At 46.0% G+C, this 22,320-nt stretch overlaps 1 protein-coding gene across 1 annotated transcript in view; it reads left to right on the top strand.

Annotated features, from left to right (window-relative positions):
• LOC118789832 (semaphorin-4G-like) overlaps nucleotides 1-22,050 on the top strand; it is a 41,920-nt gene extending 19,870 nt beyond the window's left edge. The window contains exons 5-16 of the mRNA XM_036546499.1: nucleotides 3,004-3,102; nucleotides 3,577-3,670; nucleotides 4,087-4,200; nucleotides 4,371-4,525; nucleotides 8,381-8,556; nucleotides 13,225-13,369; nucleotides 14,153-14,375; nucleotides 14,991-15,106; nucleotides 15,338-15,492; nucleotides 16,326-16,387; nucleotides 17,105-19,327; nucleotides 20,689-22,050. Of these exons, the coding sequence (XP_036402392.1) occupies nucleotides 3,004-3,102; nucleotides 3,577-3,670; nucleotides 4,087-4,200; nucleotides 4,371-4,525; nucleotides 8,381-8,556; nucleotides 13,225-13,369; nucleotides 14,153-14,375; nucleotides 14,991-15,106; nucleotides 15,338-15,492; nucleotides 16,326-16,387; nucleotides 17,105-18,012 (2,247 nt within the window). The 3' untranslated portion in view covers nucleotides 18,013-19,327; nucleotides 20,689-22,050. The remainder of the gene's footprint in view (nucleotides 1-3,003; nucleotides 3,103-3,576; nucleotides 3,671-4,086; nucleotides 4,201-4,370; nucleotides 4,526-8,380; nucleotides 8,557-13,224; nucleotides 13,370-14,152; nucleotides 14,376-14,990; nucleotides 15,107-15,337; nucleotides 15,493-16,325; nucleotides 16,388-17,104; nucleotides 19,328-20,688) is intronic.
• Nucleotides 22,051-22,320: the final 270 nt, after the last annotated feature.

Genomic DNA, 22,320 nt, shown 5'->3' on the forward strand with positions numbered 1-22,320 from the left:
CAGGCCTGGGATCCCTTCTTTCCAGTCTTATTCACCCTGAAACTGCCAAGCCATACAGGGTGAATTCCTCTCCTAGCTCTTCAGCAGCTTGATGCTAATAGTGGCTACTAGTCGCATTCTGTCTTTTGCATTTACATTTAGCATTTATTCATTTAGCAGACGCTTTTATCCAAACGTACAAAAACGTAGCAGACGTACAAAAGTGTAAATAGTGGGCAAACAGGCACAAGGGCAAGATGTGTACAGGTCATACAGTGCAGATAGTGCTGAAGCTGAGCACAAGTTCGGTGTAGCGAGTCAGAACTAATCTGATCTAAGGTTACATATATTGAATACAATCACTGGGACAATAAAGTACCGCTATACTACCTAGGCAAAAACGTGTTACAAATACAAGGTAAGAGATAGAGCTACAAGTACAAATCAAGAATCTTAGATTTACAAGGTCAAAGTTACACGGTCAAAATGGCAAGGGTGTCAGTCCACATAGAGTCTGAAGAGATGTGTCTTCAGCCCACATCTGAAGGGTTGGAGTGAAGGAATTGTTCTCAGGGGGGTTGGGAGTTCATTCCACCACTGGGGGGCAATGATGGAAAAGCGACGTTGTGAGGAGCATGGGCCTTTCGTTCTGTTGGTGGGAGGAGCGAGGCATCCGGATGTAGCAGAGCAAAGCTTTCGAGCGGGTGAGTAAGGTAGGATGAGGTCCTGGAGGTAGGTCGGGGCAGTCTTTTTTGCAGCAGAAAAGGTGAGAGCCAAGGTTTTGAAGCGGTTCCTGGCTGCGATCGGGAGCCAGTGGAGGGATCTCAGTAAGGGGGTGACGTGGGAGAACTGTAGATTGCTGTAGACGCGGGAGATTGTAGATCAGCCTAGCAGCTGCATTTTGGATGAGCTGCAGCAGCTGAATGATGCAGGCTGGGAGGCCTGCAAGGAGGGTGTTGCAGTAGTCCAAGCGGGAGAGCATGGTGGCCTGGACAAGCAGTTGGGTGGATTAGGTGGTCAAAAAAGGGCGAATCCTCCTGATGTTGAAGAGGAGGAATCGACAGGAGCGTGTTGTCTGCAAGATGTAGTCGTTGAAGTCCAGCCTGTTGCCGTCTTGTCCAGGTTAAGCTTGAGGTGGTTGGAGGTCATCCATCTGGAGATGTCAGCCAGGCATACATGGATCTTTTTGTTGACCTGGGGGGTGGAGGGAGGAAAAGAAAAGTTTAGTTGAGTGTCATCAGCATAGCAGTGATAGGAGAAACCATGTGAGTTAATGACTGAACCAAGTGAGTTTGTGTAGATGGAGAAGAGGAGGGGTCCCAATACAGAGCCCTGGGGGACACCTGTGGTGAGGGGAATGGGTGTGGAGGTGGAGCCTTTCCAGTAAACCTGGGAAGATCTACCGGTCAGGTAGGACCTGAACCAAGAAAGGGCGGTCCCAGAGATGCCAATCTCTGAGAGCTTGGCGATGAGCAGCTGGTGATTGATGATATCAAACGCAGCGGAGAGGTTGAGGAGGATTAGGGCCGAGGACAGGTCGGAGGCTCTAGCTGTGTGGAGGGCCTCTGTCACCACCGGGAGTGCCGTTTCAGTTGAGTGCCCAGGTCTGAACCTGGACTGGTAGGGATCCAGGAGGTTGTGCTTGTGGAGAAAGGGAGACAGTTGGTTACATACAGCACGTTCAAAGGATTTGGATACAAATGGCAGGAGGAATACTGGACGGTAATTGTTCCTGTCAGATGGGTTAATGACAGGTTTTTTAGCTGGGGGGTAACCAGAGCATTTTTAAGATCTGTGGGAACAAGGCCAGTAGTTAGAGATGAGTTGATAATGGAGGAGAGATATGGGGTGATCTCACCGGATACAGACTGGAGAAGGGTAGAAGGAATGGGGTTGAGAGTGCAGGTTGTAGCATGGTGGGTTGTGATGACTTGAAGAACTTCTGAGTCGCTGAGTATAGAGAAGGAAGACAGGTGGTGACTGGATGCCTTTCCAGTGGTTGAGGTTGTAGCTGAAGGAGTGAAGGAGTCCCGAATGCTGGACAGCTTCTTCTCAAAGTGGACCTTAAAGTCTTCTGCAGAAAGAAGAGAAGGGGAGGGGGGAGGAGAAGGGGAGAGAAGAGTGGAAAAGGTAGAGAAGAGATTGCAGGGGTTAGTGATGTTAGCAATGATTTTGTTTTGGAAAAAATGAGGACTTGGCTCTTGTTGTTGCAGCCGTAAATGCTGTCAGCAGGGAGTGGTAGGACGCTAGATCATCAGAGGATCTGGATTTCCTCCACTTCCTCTCGACGGCCCGCAGCGCAGCTCTATTGGAGCGGAGGGAGTCGGTCAACCATGGGGACGAGGGCAACGGCTGTGATGTCCCGGAGATAAGGGGACAGAGAGCATCTAGAGATTGAGACAGACATGTGTTAAAAACAGTTGTAGCAGCATTCGCAGGCATGTTTGAGAAGGAGGTGAGGGGAGGGTGGAGAGAACAGTGGAGGTGAATGTGGAGTGTGAAAGGGAGTGGAGGTTCCTCCTGAAGGTGGTGGCCAGTAGCTTCACCCTTCTTATACAGAGTGACTTCCAGCAAAAGCAAACTGAAGTGTATCTTCTATGTTAAATAAGCAACAGTATTGGACCAGGCTAATAACACTCCCGCACCAGTTGAATGCACAACACCAATCAAGCATCTCTAACATATTTACATCAGGGAGCTGGACTTTTGATCAAAAACCTTCCATCTGTGGCTCTGTATCATCCTCTAGCATGGGTCTCAACCATGAGCTCCTTCCATGAGGTATCCCGTTACTTTAAATGAGCTAATGCAAGTAAGCTATACTAATATTAAACCATGCCCTGTCATCCATGCCATTTAAGGACTTTGACCTCCCACATGGCCCCGGTGTTTCTAGTAGCATCTATGTTTTAACCATGGGGCTTTAAAAAAGGCCAACAGCCTTAGCCAGGATTTGAAACTTTGCTCCCATGCTAAGACGCCCCTCTCCAATGCTCCATGTGTGCTCTGTTGTACATGTTTCAGACTGAGTGCTTCAACCACATCCGGTTCCTTCAGAGGTTCAACGCCACCCATCTCTACATCTGTGGCACCCACGCATTCAGCCCTCTCTGCGCCTACGTTGTGAGTGCCACTGTTCCTGTTTTGTCACCATCTTGTGTCCACGTGCACCCCGAGGTCTTCACTGTGTGTGACATTGCTTGGTGGGGAGAGTGTTTTGACACAGACAGTGTGACATGATGTGAAATCTATTCATTCAAATTTTTAGTTATATAAAAGGCACCTAGAGCTGAAGAAAAACTGTTTTTGCTTAATAGGTAATATGCATGTGTAATTGGAATTTGGTTTGTTTTCTGGAAAAAGGAGGAGTTTGAAAGTGAGTGAATCTTGGGCAAAATCTGAATGCACTGCATGTGAATTAGGCCCTTGCAAGGCCTATATGGAAATGACTGATATGTCAAACCAAAGGCTATTCCAGGGTTTTACTTTAACACCTTGCGTACTGTCCATCATCAAAATGCTTTATTTTGCATAGCTGAATTTCTCCCATCTGTAAAAGCTAAACTGGGATGTCCTGTGGTTGGCTATGTCTGCCAGGATGTTGCGCTGTTTAAGATCTCCTCTGAGTTTGAGGACGGCAGGGAGAAGTGCCCTTACGACCCAGCGACAGGCTACACTGGCCTGCTTGTTGGTAAGTCCCATGTTTGTGCCGAACTCTCCCTGTCCAACGTCTTGTCTTTGCCTGGGTGTTGTGTACAGCTCATGTAACTGATATAAAGGAAACTGCTGGATATTGAATGTCCATATTCATGGTTGCCTCTGCTGTCAGACTGCCTCTACTGAAGCTTTTGCTTTGAAATGACAGAAGAAGGTAAGGGGACTCTGATGCAAAGAACATGAGAGTGTGTGTGTGTGTGTGCATTTGTGTTCGATTGTGTGTGTGCACATGCGTGTGCATGTCTGTGTGTGTACGCACCCTTCAGAGAGTACCCGCAGGGTCAGAGAGCGTTCTAGAAAGGGAGGAATGTCAGTCAAGCATGCATAATGCAGTGCCAGCGAGCATCATGATGGCAGCGTTTTTTCTGAGCCCCTCTCTTTCACATACAGATGGAGAGATGTACACTGCCTCTCAGTTTGAGTTCCGCAGCTTGCCGGACATCCGCCGAAACTTCCCCTCCCCTATGCTGAAGACGGAGGGGGCGCCCACCCGCTGGCTGCTGGGTGAGTCAGGCCTGTTCATGCACGGGAATGGGGGAGGGGGTTACTGCACCCCAAAAACTGAAATACTGCATTAAAGCCTACCCTGTATCCATCTGGTGAAATTTTTGGTTGCGCTACATTATTGTCATTCATTCATACCTACTGAGCTGGTGGTTGTTTGCGTTTCACAGAGGCCGACTTTGTGGGGTCAGCACTGGTGAGGCAAAGTGCCCATAGCTCCATCAGAGATGACGACAAGATCTACTTTTTCTTCACGGAGAAGAGCCAGGAGCAGACATTGTACTTCCCCCAGAACCGAGTCGCTCGGGTGGCCCGGGTGTGCAAGGTGAGGCTCCATCAAGGTTGTTTGCCATGGCATTGCCAAGTGTCTCCACACACCCTGCTCCATAAACTGCTGCCCATTTCACTAACTCTTATTCTAACACTGTAAAACAACTGTTACAAACCAAAAGTCTTTCATGTTCTGATAACACAAGGACAGAACCAAAATCTGTAACACAAGCAAAAAACGCCACCAAACCAGAGAGTCACTGGAACAGTTTTGTTAAACTCAATTAATAAATGCAAGTGGGATGAGAAATTAACAGTAATAAAAGGGGAATGTCTGGGCTACTGTGCAATAAGGTGTCAGACCCTCCTAAACACAATAAACCTCAATGTAACAAGTTAAACAACAAACCAAGTAAATGGTGTCATACGATATACAGAACAACAACAGCTGATAGCAACAAAAGCAAACACTGGTTGGAGTTTAGCTGGAGTGTCAGGAGCCAGAATGAGGAAAGGAGAGCCATCCTTCTACAGGTAACCACCCCTTAAGAAGGCACAATACAAGTAACAGCAATCAGCACCACATCCAGCTGTCAGGTAGGCAGAGCAGCCACAGGTAGAGACTCCAGCAGGGACGTCACAACAATGCAAATGTAAACAGTTACCCACTGTCGAATGTACACTTAATCCACCATCACTTGGTTGGCCTTCGGCCTCTTCAGAAATACTCTGTGTTTGTTGCGAGCCTTGGCAGGCCGCTCTCTTGAGCTGGAGTACGCAGTTTGCAGCAGATGAGACTCTTGCATTTGGAATGCACTCGAGTTGGAAGAGCAGATTCCGCTGTGGTCACGAGAGTGGTTCCACACACAGCTCTGTTGCAGGGCAGTTTAGATGTGTTCTCCCTCTGTTCCATTCTGTCTAACCTCTGTACCTCTACTCTCAAATCCACCCCTTCTTATTCCCCAAATTGGTCTCAGTTCTGCCTTTTTGTTTTCTGGCTCTTCTTACTCCTACGCATATATTTAAACCAGCTTTTTCTTTCATTGTTTTTTGCTCTCGATCTTCCTCTAGTCGAGGAATCTGCCAATCTGCAGGGCTGTAAGTTACAAAGCATTCAAAGGTGGGTGGCGTGGATTTACATTATGAACTCAGCCGTGGCTGTTAGACTGAGGGCTGTCACACTGAGAGTGATACCTATGACAGCTGTCACTCAACTTGAGATGCAGGGGGCCCATGGAAATGTCAGTGTGGGGGGTGTGGGGGAGGGGGGGGTAGGCACAGATAGGCAACCCACAGCTATCTGATGTCTCCTTCCCAGAGCAGCGGGAGCTTTGCTGGGTGTGGGTGTGGATCCCTGCCTTTGGATGGATGCCATTCCCTTTCCTCACAGCCTCCGAGCACCAAAATCTGCAATAGTATCCATCAGTGAAAGGGCCGTGTGCAGCCTTTGTTTCAACAGCACAACTTTTTGCCCAGTCAGAGGTCAGGCTTTGGCATAGACGTAGATGCTTCAATTGTCCAGATGTAATCCTCACAGGGCACCTAATTTTATGGGAGGGAAATTACCTCTCAGAAGGTGATACAGTTTTTCCCAGAAGGCGTGACAGAAATGCGGCCTTATAATTGACAAGGGATTGAAAAGAAAATGTATTATGCATTGTGGTTTGTGCTGAGATTGCCTTTGCGAGGTAAACTGATTGAAATCACACTTTTATGAATAACCACAGGAGCGCATTCCCCGATTTAAATAAAAAAAAAAACTGTTGCAATGAGCTATGTCTGCTTCAAGGCTCGATGCAGCCAAAACAAACACCCTCCCGAGGGGAGCGATAATCACAAGAGACACAAGTATAGAGATAAATGGCCTAATCCAACACTTCTTCCCACTTCCTCTGCCCTGTTACAAAGCTCTCAGCATAAGGAGCGGTACCTGGTTCCCAGGGCTACACTGAGTAGAGAGCCAGTACAGTAGGCGCTGCGTGTGCTAGGAGGCACTCACCCGTTGAAAAACTGAGTCACAAGATGGGGGGCTCCCGAAGGGCTTGCCATTAGTGAAGGTCTGCAGTCAGAGTCTCACCATTTTCGGCACTTCTCGAAGCAGTGATACATGCTCTTTGGTCACATTGTACATTAAGTGCAACTGAATAAAGGAACCAACAGCCTGAAGTTTTAAGCATCGCATAACAGATGCATTAACCATTAATAATACACCGTGAATTATACGCGATGTACGCGAATTATCACGTGTCATAACATGGATTATATAAGAATAAATGTCACATCCAACCGCACCAACAGCAAAAGTGAATGCATCCTACCCCAGGTAATAAAGTCTGATTATTTTGTCTTGTGCCAGGCAACACCCATGTGGGGGTGGGGTTAGCAATATGGGTTGAGAAAGTACACTATCCCATGTAATAAAGTCTGCTTATTTTGTCTTGTGCCAGGCAACGCCCATATGGGGGTGGGGTTAAAAATATGGGTTGAGTGCTGTGAAAGCTGCAGTTACAAGACAGTGTAGGTGTTACTAGCTGTTATTGTTTGCTAACTTGTTGTGTATGGTATAAACTGAGGATTTAAATGAAAATGTTTTGTGCAAAAAAAGTTTAATTTAATCTAGGTGTCTAGACAGTATTGTCTTTGTTGCTTCAATGTTTTTAATACCACACTAGAGGGTTACCAGCATTCACAACCAGCATTCACAAACTCATTGTAAAACTAGTCACTAAAAGCATATTCAAAGTGTGTGAGATCTGCAGCTAGCCATCCAGCACTAGCTGGGTTTATCAAGTGCTGTACTTTTGGAGTATGCAAATAGAAGGTATCGATAAAACTATAATGAAACTACTGCACTTAAACTGTTATGCGCCACATGTAGTTGCATCATCACTCTGAACAATTAATGGTGACAATGTATCAGTCACACTCTTTGTGCATTTCAGTAAGAATGCCCACACATATTGTATATTCTCTTGTGAAATAAAGCCAAATCTGGTTCCCTCCCATGAATTAGGTGTTTTTTTTGCTTTTCAAGGCTTTTTGTTTAATGGACCTAATGCTTTCAAAATTCTGTTACCACACCTTAGCTGATGACTAGAGCACAAGGCAATTCATTCCACACTACAGTGACAGTAAAGATAGCTTGTGCATCAGTGTGTGCTCACTGTGTACTTCTTACACTCAGTGGACTCAGTGGACACTCTGATTGCCACAGTTTTGAGAATCATTTGCACAAAACCTGATGGGTATTTCTCCCTCGATGGAGCAGGAAGAAGCATGGAGATGTGTGCTGGGTGAGAAACTGAAGCTATGCCTGCAGAGTAGTTCAGTGGTTCAGGAGCTCGCTTTCAGCATGTGCTGAGTTCTGTGGCGTGGGTGTGACCCCAGCCTCGTCATTAGCCAATGATGACGAGCAGAAGCCCACAGCAGCAGAACAAATAGGTTTTGTCCTGCTATGGATGGGTGTGGGCATGTCGACAGGGGTAGCTCATCTTGCCACTGTCAGGTACGCTGTGACTCACCAGGCGCCTGCGAGTTGATTGGATGACATCAGTGAATCTCCAACTGGCACTTAGCCCTTAACTGAAGTGCACTGAGAACATCTCACAGTGTGAAAAATTGTCACAGTTGCTGTGTTATTGGATCAGAGGATTGCATTTGCATGAGAACAGTGGCTGTCACGGTGAGAAGAGCATAACATATCCCATTGGTGATTCCAAACTAGGGCTGCATAAAGGGAAAAGAAGCATTAAAGTCTGGATAGGACTGACACAGCTATACTCTCCAACGCTTAAAGTCAGGTTGGATAGGAATGATACAGCTCTACTTGCTAAAGCCTTGGCACTGTATATGAAGAGCGCGATCAGCCAGTGGGTTTTTGCACTAATGTTGTCTGTGTGTTCCTGGCTAGGGGGACGTGGGGGGTCAGCGCACACTGCAGAAGAAGTGGACATCCTTTCTGAAGGCACGGCTGGTCTGCTCCTTCCCGGACTACAGGTTCCACTTCAACGTCCTGCGCAGTATCTTCATCTTGGAGGGCCCTGCCCCACAGAGCAGCATACTGTATGGAGTCTTTGGCCTGGAATGGTAAGGGGGAGGACGGGTGGGTGAGGTTGTCTGGATGGGGAGGCTGCACTTGTGGTGCTGCTTCTTACTTATGAGCCCCTTCTAGCAGCACAGAGTTGGTACCCAAAAGCCCTTTTAATAATAAAAGTAATTTGATTAGTCTGTCCCGTGACTCTCTGCTGGGTTTTTACATTTCATCATGAGTGGCTGTTCATCTCAGACCTTGTGCCTGTGAAGAAGGAGTTTCCCTGGGTTCCTATGAGGTACAGAAACCCTCCTGCCCTCCCCCCTCTGAGTGGGTACAGAATAGAAGCTGCTGTCTGGAATCCCCCTAATGCCCCCCACTATTTCTTCTTATTTAGTGTAGCCTGTGTTCAGGGCAGCAGTGGTTACTGTAATACTGTGTAACAGATTGATGTGTTCAGATGTGGTGTGTCATTGTGTGTATGTTCATGTTGCCTTAAACGAATGCAAACATTCTGCTAAGTTGCCCTCTGATGACCTGGATCCTGCTTTACCACAGTTCTGTGGAGTCGTTTACTCTGCTTTAGTGAGACATTCACTCTGATGCACAGCCTGGTGCAATGAACACTTCAGGCCTCCTGCAGTCCCGCTGCAGTCTGCTTCTCTCACTGTGAGTGAAGAATGTGAAGGGTGAAGAAACGTATGCTCGTCTGTGTGGAGTGTATATCGAACTGTATATATGAACTACCAGTGCAGTGTAGCAGTGTATTTTCAAGCCTCCTGAATGGTTAAAAGAATTTTGCAGGAAGCACTATTGGTGTCATGCATTGTGAAGTGTTCTTCTGTAAAAAGCTGTGGTCCCATCTATCCTTTTGTGAGATTGTGTAATCCATGATTGAGGTTTCTCTGTTTGGTGGTATTCTCCAGATGTGCCACCCAACCCATTACTCTTTAGTATACGGAATTCAACACTGTTGTGTTATGCAAGAAAGTGCTTCATTCATGAATTAATTCAAGAGCTGTTATTTGTAGACAATTTGTTACAATCTGGTGAAACCTTACCAATTGCTCACAGAAATGCAATTCTGCAGTAACACCATACTGTGCTTCAGTCTGTTTTGGCAACTAGTTACTTCAGACACAGTGAAACAACTTGAACAGATGCGACCAAATAAAGGCAATACATCACATTTAATCTGTTGTGACATCACAGTTAAATGTTTGTGTTCTAGAGCTGGACAGTTCATCAGTTGGAGGCAGCGGTGTATTGATCAGGGGCACTCAATACAGGAGCTGGGTTCTGCCAGCCCCTGATGTGAGAATGATGCCAACAGGATGGGCTGTCGGGACAGGGAAACAGGCATCGTCCTTCAGGCTGGTGGTGCAAGCTTGCCCCTGAAATCGCTGATGCGGGATTCCTTTGTCTCAGCTTGTCGTATCGTAATTGTAATAAAAATGCTAAATGGTTCTGATGCCAGGGGCGGCGCACATCATCTTTTATTCATGTGGGTGATCTCTGGAGATTGACGCTCCAGGGAGGTGGAAAATCAATTAATTAGAGATATGTGTATGATTGGAGATGCTCTTTGATACAAAGCAGGGCAAAACCAGAATGAAATTCGCCATATCTATAACTATATATATAATATACACTATATGGACAAAAGTATTCGGACGCCTGACCATTACATTGTAATGACATTGTATTCAAATACATATACTTTAATATGGAGTTGGTCCCCCTTTTCCAGCTATAACAGCTTCCACTCTTCTTGGAAGGCTTTCCACAAGATTTTGGAGTGTTTCTGTGGGAATTTGTTCCCATTCATTCTGTAGAGCATTTATAAGGGCCAGGCACTGATGTTGGACGAGAAGGCCTGGCTCGCAATCTCCATTCCAGTTCATCTCAAAGGTGCTGGATTTCAAAACTCAGCTCCTTCACTCACTAATAGTGCTAGAGTAAAGGCCAAATAGTCCTTTCCTGCACAATCATCACAAGGAGGGTCCCCACTCATAGTGTATCTGAGGCTAACATTTCGATCCCTTGTCCATTTCATTGAGGGAATCATTGTGGGAAACTGTTCTGATGAATTGTTGTGGCGAACAAATGACTTCATATGTGTTATGCCGATTTTTTTCCATTATTATTTTCCAGGAGTCTCTGGGCCACTTTTTCCCAGTGTCAGAGAATATTTTACCAGTTTTTTCCCAACTGGCCTGGTTTTTCTTGTTTTTGAATCTCTCTGGAATGTTTTATGTACAACGCTTTGTGACAATCTTGATTATAAAAATGCGCTATAATAAATAAAATTTGACTGATTGATTGACATTTATGAAATTGATCTAAAGAGGTACCTTGATGGTACAATTAGAGCTATCATAACTAACCATGCTGGCACATAGTTTAATTACACCACATTATTGCATGGTTTAATAGCAGGTTTCATGTAGGCGTAGATGAGGCATGATAGAGAAAAGTATGAGTTACATGGTGCTTGTTTAGCACAGTGATCAGATTTCAGAGGCTTCTTGTCTCTGGGATGAGGGATAAATGGATCACTCTGAGCAGAATGTCACTGTGGAAAGAGAGAATCCAGGAAACTCTAGCCCAGGCGCGGCACCTGGATTAGTGATCTTCCCAGTTCAGGGTGTGTGTGTGTGTGTGTGTGTGCATGTGTGTGTATGCGTGGGGATGAGTCAGGATGAGTCAGCAACAAAGCCAGAGCATTTTACACACTGTATTCTTTTGCCTTCCTTCTCTGTTGAAATGTACACTGTCACTCTATCCCTCTCTCTTTTGCCTTCCCTCTCTCTCTCCAATTTAATTTCATTTATTTTTCTCTCCTTGTGTCCCTGTGTTTCCTCTCCTCTCTGACGTTCTACACTCTCACCCTATCCTTTGGACCACAGAGTGGAGCTTGGCTCCTCCATGTGCGAGTGACAGAATGCTGTCGTCATAGCAACACTGTGTGTTTACCAGGATTGTACCTGGACTCCCTGTTCTGACGTGCCTGGGGGGGGGTGTGGGGGGTGTGTCCCAGAGACAGAGCAAACAAAGTGATAAAGCAGCAGGGCAGCTCTTTTAATGCCTTTCTGTGGATAATCTCACTCTCCAGAGGACACCCACAGTGTGCCCCATTACTGGAAAATACATCTACGCTGGAGGAGAGACAGTGTCACTCTCGTCAGTGTTTTGTCCCTCTGCGCACAAGAAAAGGTTCCATTACGGTGGCCGCACACCCACGCGCAATCAACAGTTTCGCCCTAGTGGGTGTATGTCACAATGGTGTTGCAGACAGATAAAGCAGGTAGATTGCAGTGAAAGAGGAGAACTTTCCATGGGAAATGAGTAGCTGTCAATAGCCAGTGGTCTCCCCCACAATAGCAATGTGTGACTGTACATCATGGACTGAAAGGTGCAAACATCACAGCCTTTTGATACAACTCCTCCTTCAAAGCACCTTTCTTACATACAGTTTCTTTTTTTGACTTAGACATTTATGTACAGCAGTGGTGAACCGTGCCTATCGGAACTGGGCCTTCTGTACCTCCCCCAAAAAAAATGACTAACGAAAAATACCGGGCGTCCCTGGCCATTTTTCTGCTTTAGGCAAAATATAAATTTACTGCTCTATCTTTGAAAATTGCGTTGTTCTAGTTACGCACACACACACACACACACACACACTGTGGGACGTCACGGAGGCAGTCACTTCATGTGTGATCTGATTTAGGCAACATTGCAGCCTTGGTTAAACAGCTAAGATTCTTGTAGCCTTTCCAATTCCACGCACCCTTGTCTGTCCCAAACAACAAGCACTCCCAGCAGTAGAGCCTCTTGTGTCAAACTCAGCCTGTAAGCCAAGTGTATCGTTCCCAGTGGCTAGCCTGAAAATGGTGAACATAGCCTGCTTTTGCAGGTTGATTGAGCTCGAGATGTTCGTGTGTTGGGCGGCCTTTTTTAACCCTTTTGCGTGTGTCACGCCGGTGTGATTAGCGCGGATGCTAAAACCTGTGCAATTAGAAAACTAGATTGGAAAAATCCTAGCTGATTTTAGCTTTGAGTAAAACAGCGATTTAACATTTAAAAATATAGCAAATGCTAACTGAAAACTATGACTGTTGCAATTTTTGACGTCAGCTATCAATCGCTAGTTAGCACTAAGCTAGGTCTCGTGTCTGAGCGAGTGAGCGGGTCTTCTAGAATACCCTGGAGCCATTGGCTACAAATCTAAATATGATTGGTTGATCAAATTGTCAATCCAAACATACGCTCTTCATTCTATTTAATGGTGAGGGCATTCTATCAAGGATATAGAATACCCTAGATGGAGGATATTCCCCATATTCCCCAGAGACTCCGTAGAAAAATATCTGATTGGTTGCATTTTTTCCAACACAAAACCATTCAAATGCGCAGTGCATGGACAGAAGACAACAGAAATTATTTATTTATTTATTTATTTATTTATTTTATTTAATTTTATTTTATTTATAGAATTAATCAGATACATTTTTTACTTTTTTTCATCTGAGGATTCCAGGGCCTTCTGTGAATACCTTGAAGGCCCTGACGGTTCGCCACTGATGTACAGTCTCTTGGCTTGGGCTGCTTGGAGTTATGCTTGAGCAGCAGGCCGAGCTCCAGTTTTGCGTGAGTCCCAGATGACGACACTTTGAGGAGTGTAATGACCACAGTCCTTTTCTGTGTCCTAAAATTTTCAGGAAGAACGTCAAGGCATCAGCGATATGCCAGTACTCCTTCGCGGATGTGCAGAGGGCATTTGATGGACCCTATATGGAGAGCCAGGATTCCACTCTGATATGGAGGGAATACACATCGACAGTTCCGGAACCCAGGCCTGGCTCGGTGAGGCTCTAAAATTTGTGATGAAGCCACTGGAGTGCTCCTGCCAAAAAAAGCACAGTTAGGACTTCTAAGATGCAGTGGCTCAGGTTTCCCTAATCTCTTTCTCCATAAAGATTTCGGCAGTGCTGTCGTAACACCACAGTAGCTAATGCACTGGTGAGCTAATGGTGTGGACATACCAAGCAATTATTAATCAGCACTCTAATAGCTATTGACTTGCCGTGTCCTTGGTGCATCCCACACAAAACTTTCTCACTCATTAATTTTTCCTAGAGGCTCTTTTTAAACATACTTTAAAGCTCAAATTAGATATAAATCTTAAATGGCAGCCATGAGATAAAATAACTTTATTAGCTACTGAGACATTTTTCAGACCAATATGCCTGTTACTCAAGTATATCAAACTATGCAGTCAAGCCTACAGTAGATCAGCTTTATTTACAAAACAGCAATTCCAGAAGTCAGGATGAAAAAAGGGGTAAAATTGAAAATAAATATATCATGCAAAAAATCTCTCCCAAGAGTTCATTTTCAGATAGTTATAGACTTTTCCCAGAAATGTGAAAAATAATTCAAAGCTCCAATTAGATCTACTTCTCGAATGCAGACTGGTAGTAAAGTGTGTCAGGCTATGTAGTCATGCTTATGGCAGGTGAATCTGGCCTGGATGAGAAGCCTACAGCTCTGTGTTTGGGAGGGGTGTGCCTGTGCCTCTGCTGTGTTCTCCCAGCGCTGGGGTGCCAACACTTCTCTCCTCTGTGTTCCTCGCCCCCCTCCTCTCAGTGCATCACAGATAAGCTCCGGGCCACGGGCATAAACTCGTCACGGGACCTTCCCGACGACGTGTTGGAGTTCATCCGGAGGCACCCACTGATGTTCCAACCCATCCACCCCCAGGAGGGGCGCCCCCTGCTGTTCAAGAGGAACATGGACTATACTAAGATGGCAGTGCGCAGAGTGACAGCTCTGGATGGGAGGACGTACCATGTGCTCTTCATGGGGACAGGTGGCTTTCTCTGAAACTGGGGAGGGGGCTGACATGCCCCTGTGAGCCATTAGAGCCATTTTACATAGTAGCCATATTAGCCATAAGGAGCTGGGCTTGCTATTAATGCACTGGATGCATTGGTGCATGGTTAAATCCTCTGATACCCACCTAGCTTCGATGTATAGGTATATAGATGTATATTTAGTGAAGTCAATTCAGGATAATTACTTTGCTTAAGATGAAAACAGCAATGATGTTTCCCCATAGGAATCAAAGCTACAATCCTTTGGTTAGGAGACCAGCCCTTACAAGCAAAATCTGTTTGCTGACATACAGAGTGTCTGAGTAACATTTGAATTGACTAAACCCACCGCTAGGCCTACGTCTGTATTAGATTGGACTTTATGGGTCAATGATATGGGAGGCTAATGATGCAGAAACTAGGGAAGATCAGCTCTGTGCTCCCCAGCTGTTTCTGTGACTTTTGGAGGACAGATATGAGTGTGAACTTTGAAAAGTTGCCAGCATTGATGAGGGTCATGATATGCAGATATTAGACACCAAGGTTGAATGTTTGACTTCAATGGTTTAATATTTCACCCTGACGGTATCGTCCCTCTGTGTCCCCCGCAGATGAGGGCTGGCTGCACAGGGCCGTGGAGGTCAAAGGTCACATCCACATCATTGAAGAGCTGCAGCTTTTCGAGAAACCTCAGCCTGTCGACAGCATCGTCATCTCCGAGGCAATGGTAACCATAACGCACTGCTCAGACCCTCCAGTCACATGGAAATGAGTGAACTAACAATTTAATGAGTGAATAATCAACCTGAATGTGAACACATTAAAGCTGGCTTTTGTTAATGTGTAACTAACTGAGTTACTTATAGCTTGGTGTCTTGGAAAAACCCACACGATGCAAGGTGAAACGTGACACATGACACGCCGTGCTTACTAAACTGTCCCCTCACTGTCCCGGCAGAGGAGCGTCTATGTGGGCGCCCCCACTGGGGTTGTCCAGGTGCCCCTGTCCACCTGTCACAGGTATGCCTCCTGCTTTGACTGCATCTTTGCACGGGACCCTTCATGCGCCTGGGATGGGAAGATGTGCGTGGAGATGGACTCTCTCTCTGACCGGTGAGGGGAGATGTGAAGGACCTTTCTGTCCCCAAGATTATGACAATGTGTCTGTTTTTTTAGATGTCCCTCTGAGTGGCAGTTATCTGGCATTGTACAATACACCTCCCTCTGCTCTCTTAGAGTCTTATGACCTTACAGACAGTGCATTATGAGCTCGCAGACAGTGCATTATGACCTTACAGAGAGTGCATTATGATCTTACAGAGAGTGCATTATGAGCTCAAAGACAGTGCATTGTGACCTCACAGACAGTGCATTATGACCTTATAGAGAGTGCATTATGAACTCAAAGACAGTCCATTATGACCTCACAGAAAGTGCATTATGACCTTATTGACAGTGCATTATGAACTCAAAGACAGTTGCCATTTTGTAACCATTTGTATGCTTACCTTACATGTACATATGACCATAGAGTTTTATAATGATATAAGGTATTGTAGCTTTAATTGTAGATATGGATTTATTTAGATATTTAAATGTAACAGTTTTCCCTTATTTTCCAAGGTTGTTTATAAGCCTTATATAATAGCTTGCAAAACCTTGAGCAGACAATTTTGACTTTAACTTTTAATATATTTTTCAAAGACTTATATAGACACATAATGCAAATAAACTTAGTGAATGAGAGAGCATGAGCCCTGCTTCACATTTAAACAAGTGCAAAGGTAGTTTAGCAGGAGCTGTGAGGCAGGTGTGCTGTTTGTGGTGTGTGTGTGTGTGTGTGTGCGTGCGTGCGTGCGTGCATGCGTGTGTGTGTGTATGAGAACTGGGACAAGTTAGAGAAGAAACAGAACTTGTAACTCATCTGTTCTCCCGGCCCCCCTCAGATACAACCTCACCCAGGACATCCTGAATGGGAACTCTGGCTGTGAGAACAGAACAGCAGAAGGTACTAATGCATCTTTTTGCCTTGCTAATGAACACAGCAACTGATTGCCTTGACAGATGACCTACATGAGAAAAAGTAATAAAAATGATTAAAATGATCAGTTGTGATCAACAGTATGGTCTTTTGATTAGAACTATCAGGAGACATCCCACACACTGGATGAATGCTGCTGAATTAGGGTGTTAAATGGGCAGGAGCCCAGATTATTGTATGAAATTTCCATATGTGAGTTAATCAAATGCTATGGTCCCTTGAGCGTGCTTTATTTGCAGCATGGTAGCCCTCCTCTCCAGCCTAATCAGGCACTGACGCACCCCTCATCATTAGATGTTCCTCATTTGGTCTGAAGTGTGTTCAGTTGTGCATAGGTGCCTACACTGGAATGGATGTAGTACCTAGCTCTAGTAATTCTGTTAACACAGGCTTTGCAAACTAAATATATGAAAAAGCTTAATTTAATTTTGGACATTTTTGCAAGTATGCAACATACCAAAAAGACATTTACAATGATATGTTTTGTAAAGTATTATTATTTTCCTTATTGTAGCATTATGTATTCTAATTCCTTATAACCATTATAATCACCTTTGGAAACCTTTGGAGTTTTTATCATTTCTGCTCTTGCAGTGCTCCATTATGGAGCATAGGAGCACATTTAGTTGTTTAGCATCTATGTTGTCATGCTGTTCTGATTGAGCGTGTCCTGTCTCTCCTCAGACTCTGTGCCGACTCGTACACGCTCTGTTACGGAAGGTGACGATGTGCTCCTGCTTTGCGAGATCTACTCCAATCTGGCAACCCCGAGGTGGACCCTGAATGGCTGCGAGCCACCGGACTACAGCGTGGAGTCAGGGTACCGCATGGGCACCGATGGGCTGCTTATCGTCGGGGCCCGGGTGGAACAGGGCGGGGAGTACCGCTGCTTCGCCGTGGAGAACGGGATCCAAGTTCCGGTGGTGAACTACATGGTGAGGGTACTCTCCGGCCCACCCCCCATCGATCCCACGACAGCTGCGCCCTCCTCCCCTCACCGCCTTTCCAGCACACCTCCTGGCACTCCCATGACCTCGGCCCTGCCCCCACCTCCGGTTCCCCTCCCCTCAGGCCCCAGGATCCAGATTTCCAAGACCCTGGAGGTGATGTACCTCTCCCTGATCGTCATCCTGGCCGGGCTGTGCATCGTGCTGACATCAGGGCTGCTGTACATGGTGTTCTGCATGCCCGGCCGCAGGGGGAAGTACTCCCTGCAAGGCTCTGAGTCAGAGAGGAACATGGAGCTCAGGACCATCTCCAGCAACTGCAACGGTGGGCAGGACAGCGATGCCAACGGTGGGCTCCTGCAGATCGTCCCGGGGGAGGGCCAGGCGTCCCCTAATAAGGAGCCACTGCCACCAGCGCCCCCTCTCCCTCCTCCCCTGCCCACCTCGGAGTACACCAACGGGGTCTCAGCAACCCTCCCCAGCGTGCTCCGCAAGATGAATGGGAACAGCTACGTGCTTCTGCGACAGAACGATCCTGAGACCACCTCACCACTGTACCACTCTTTCACCGAGGAGCTCAACAAGATACTGGAGAAGAGGAAGCATACCCAGCTGGTCTCCAAGCCAGATGAGAGCTCTGTGTAATTCCCTCCCATGCAGTGCCCCCTGTGGTGGGGAGGTCTAATTGTATTCTCAATAAGCTTCTGCAACCTGATGAAGTGCCCATGGTCATTTCTTCATCTTCTAACCCCACTGTTGCAGCTGGTACTGGAAAGAGTGGAGGCTTTTGCAAGTGGTAGATATTGGCTTATTGACACCACATGAAGACATTGATTCTTCAAATAGATAATAAAACTTTTATAAAGATGTTACAATGACATTACAAACCTACCTCAGCTGGCTACAGCTGATATTGTTTGGGTCGTGCCGATGAAGGAGAAAGCCCAGACACTGCAACTCACAGCCTGTGCCCTGAAATGCGACAGGGGGAAAAAGCTTTGTGTTGCACTGACACGGAAATGCACAAACCCGGGACTGCAAACAAGGCCCAGGGTCTGGGCAGCTGTGAGGTGAGGAGGCTGATGGGAAATTTTTCCTCTATAAAATACCCTCACAGCAACAACAGTGAGCTGAGGCACAGCTGCTGTGCAAAAAAACAGATGGCCAACAAGAAACCTTTGGAGAGTTTCAGATACATTGAAAACCATACATTGAATCACCTGTTTGACTTGTTTTGATGCTCTTACTATAAGCAATGTTTTATGTAAATGAGTACATAACCAACACTAAAAGCAATGACTGACTGAAGGTAGTGCTGGAGTTAAACTGAAATGGAAATGTAATTCAACAACAACAAGTGTTTTTGTAGATATGTTTAATTTCAATGAGGTGGTGATGTGTCTTTGACAAGGACACCAGTATTAATCATGAGGACACACTTCATGAGCCAGTGTCATTGGGTCTTTCTGTCACCACTGATTCTGGAATTGAATTGGTGGCTTGCAATTCTGAGAGAATACTGGAATACGTACCTGCGATTTGGGGAATCGTGGAGGATTGGAAATTCAGCAGCAGTGAAGGGACGTGCTGTGTGCCAAAGATTTTGGCCCCTGTTCAGGCAGGTGTGGCTCCAACAGGCCTGCACACTCCTCCTTCTGCAGGAGAGTGAGGCTGTGGACTCCTGGAGTGCCAAACCCTGGTTCTAAGCATCCCACATGAGCAGCGTGGATCCTCACTAACCCGATGCACCATTGAATAACCACCAGTATTAACAAACCAATCATGCGCATTCTAACAGTTCCACTCCCAGGGCAGTCTTAGTCAGCCCCATCTGCTTGTATGGGAACAGAGCAGCTCTGGCCCAACCAGTTAAACTCCTGCATTGACTCCACCGGACCAGAGGGGGCACCAGAGAGCAAGTCTAAGGCTGACACTGTTGCTGTGAAAGCAAAAACCAGAGGTAAGCAGATTTTGGAGGGTGTCATTTGTCCTCTGTCCTAGCTTCCTGTCTAGGCATCTTGCCAGTCATTGTGTTCATAAGGACAAATATTCTTATATCAGGTACTCACTTACATAGGACAGGGTTGAGCAACTTGATAGTGTGCCAAAAACATAAGGTATAGCTTGTTTGTGTATAGTTACACAGAGCACACCAGTGTTTTTGCTGAATGTGAGGGGATCATATTTGAAGGTGATGATTGTTGTTTTTAATTTGGACCAGTGATATCCTATGCTGAACACCACTGGACACCAGCCTGCAAAATTCTGGATACTACTTTTATAAATGTATTAGTTTGTCAGTTTCTTCTCTGGTGTCAATCCAGCCGGAGTTAATGATGATATGTGCCTCACTAAAAGATATAAGACAGATTTCCTGGGAGGTAGAGCTCAGCTTTGCTGCTTAAAACTACTTGAGCAACTGCCCATTCATGGTGACCAGGCAGCCTACACTTAAGCAATTGTTTGCGTGCAACAGAGTGTGTGCTCACATTCAAAGCCATCATTACCCAGCCTTGTGCAAAGACATTTTGAGTAAATACAAAGTGAGTGACATGCTAGTTGTAACAATAGCTCAATTGTTCTAAAGCAATCACATGCACACATCTCAATATCTGTACAGCAGAAACGTTGCCTTGATGTTAACTGCTGAGTCAGTTCTCAGACGCCTGGCTAGGAGACACACATGCAGACACAGACACTCACACACACACACACACACACACATGCATGCTCCCTCTCTTACCTCTCTTATCATAAGCATATAAGCAATACCATGGCTGGTATTGGGTATTAGGGAACCATGTCACAGAGCAGAAAAGGACATGACAGACCCAGTTTCACCCAAAATGTTGTGGCGCATAGTCCTGGCTCCATGAATGGCATAGAAGGCCAAGAAATCAAGAGTTTAATAGTAAATGGCTGTCAGACTTAGCAGATGGAGAGGATGCAAGACTCATGTATGGAAGGCATTTCTAGTGCTCTCTACCCTTACATTATCAATGTACATCTGGCACACATGGTGACAGAGGGACAAAATCTTTCCAGCTATGTTCACTGCTAATAAACAGAAAGACAGGTGTTTCTTTGGTGGTGACATGTCATTCAGTCATTAGTCTAAATGACATTAGTATCCTCATTTAAACAACAGGTGTGTCAGCATGTATACGTTGTGTATGTATATGTATATGCATTGTATATGTACTGTGGTCAGTTATTCTTAACTGGTTCCAGTGAGGGATTGCTTATGAAGAGAGTACAACAGCAATGTAGACATGCAAAACCTGATTTGTGACTCATGCATGTGTGTCTTTTGAGCTTTAGATGAGTGGAGAGCTGACCCTTGATGCCAGACCTAGTTCACCTCCTCTGCTGTCTGGTGCTGCATTAGAAGTGGTTGCCGTGGCAAAAGAAACAGGATGTGAAAGAACTACTTCGAGGAATCTATTTGCGGGAAAATTGTGGCTCCTGAGCATCTCAGCAAGGCTCGTGTTCTGAGTGCAGACTGAGCCCTACAGCCCGGGATAAAAATCAGCTGTCATCTGCTGGCAATGATGCCCACAGTGGTGGGAACAGGTTGGCTTTGTTCCACTAGGGACAGGGGTGGGTAGGTTTTTCAGGGTTTTGCATCTCACGAGTTGCAATTTTGCAGGCACCTATGAGTTGCTCGGGTGGCATCAGTAGAGTTGCGCCCACTCCACACTGGGGTGCACTGCGCGGCCTGTAGCATGAAAAGCAGCCGATGGCTGAGCGTGAGTATGGGGGAAGGTTGCATTCAGTTTGCACTGCTGCATGCGTGTGGACACTGTAACAGTGAGACCAGCCTCAAGCACAATTGCCAATCCGAGAAAAAAAGGTGGGGTTGCAAAAAGCAGAAGGAAAAAGCACAAAAACGTTAATGGAAGTTAGCGCATATTGGGCAAGATCTGGGAGAGATGTGTATTCCAGCCACAAGCTACAGCCCAAGGACACACAGGGCCTGGATTCATGTGGTAGGTGCTTTATGCACATTCTAAAGAACGAAGCCTTGTTTTGTGCTTCACTGAGTGGTGAAGACAGACAGAAACTAAAAGATGCTTGCAGGTATTTCCACAAAAGTCTTTTGCAATACGTATGAACTCCACAGCATCATATAGATATCATACATATTGATAGATACTTGTTACACCACATTATTTTGCCAAAAGTTGAACACATTAGGCTTTCAGTTTGGAAAGCATCCTTACATCTGACTGTATGTGAATGAAACTGGCACTGTTTCACATTTGGATGTCATCCACAAGGGGCTATATTTGGGGCTTGCTGAACTATGGTCTTTTAGGAACACATCCTGCTTAAAGGGCAGCTTCACTGAAAATATGAAAGTTAGAATCATGGCCATTTACTGTACAGTATAGCAGTTGTCCACATTGAAAAGGGAGGAACCGGTGTCGCAATAGAGAAGTCTCCACCTTCCCTTTACAGTAATATCTCATTCACATCAGCCCATGACATCCTCCCTCATAAGTGATGAATGGGCACTTGATCTCCAACTTCCTGTTACAGTACTGTTTTATTTCTGCCTCTGTATGAACCTGCAGAATACAGCAACAGGTTGGCATACTCAACCAGTTTGCTGTCGCTATGGCTGAGTATGCGCTCTGACTGCCATACCAAGGAGCCTGGCTCTTTGGCGATGCAGTCAAGCTACTGGTTTGGTACCCTGTAGACCCGGGTTCGAGGCCAGGTGGGGTTGCTGCTCTCGCCCTTCGCTACGTATGGTGTGAGAAGTGAGATGGCTTGCCGTGAGGCCATAGGAGGCGTGCCCAGTGTATGAGCCATATGAGGGACCCCCAGGTTAGGTTGACCCTGGCGTGAGGGACCCCAGAGATAGGTGAAGCACTAGTGAGTGGGGCACCCTGGGATGAGAGAAGTATGGTGGGGGAATATGCGAGGTATGCCGTTGTGCATGAAACG

The sequence above is a fragment of the Megalops cyprinoides genome, chromosome 15 (genome assembly GCF_013368585.1).
Source record: "Megalops cyprinoides isolate fMegCyp1 chromosome 15, fMegCyp1.pri, whole genome shotgun sequence".
Taxonomy (NCBI): Eukaryota; Metazoa; Chordata; class Actinopteri; order Elopiformes; family Megalopidae; genus Megalops; species Megalops cyprinoides.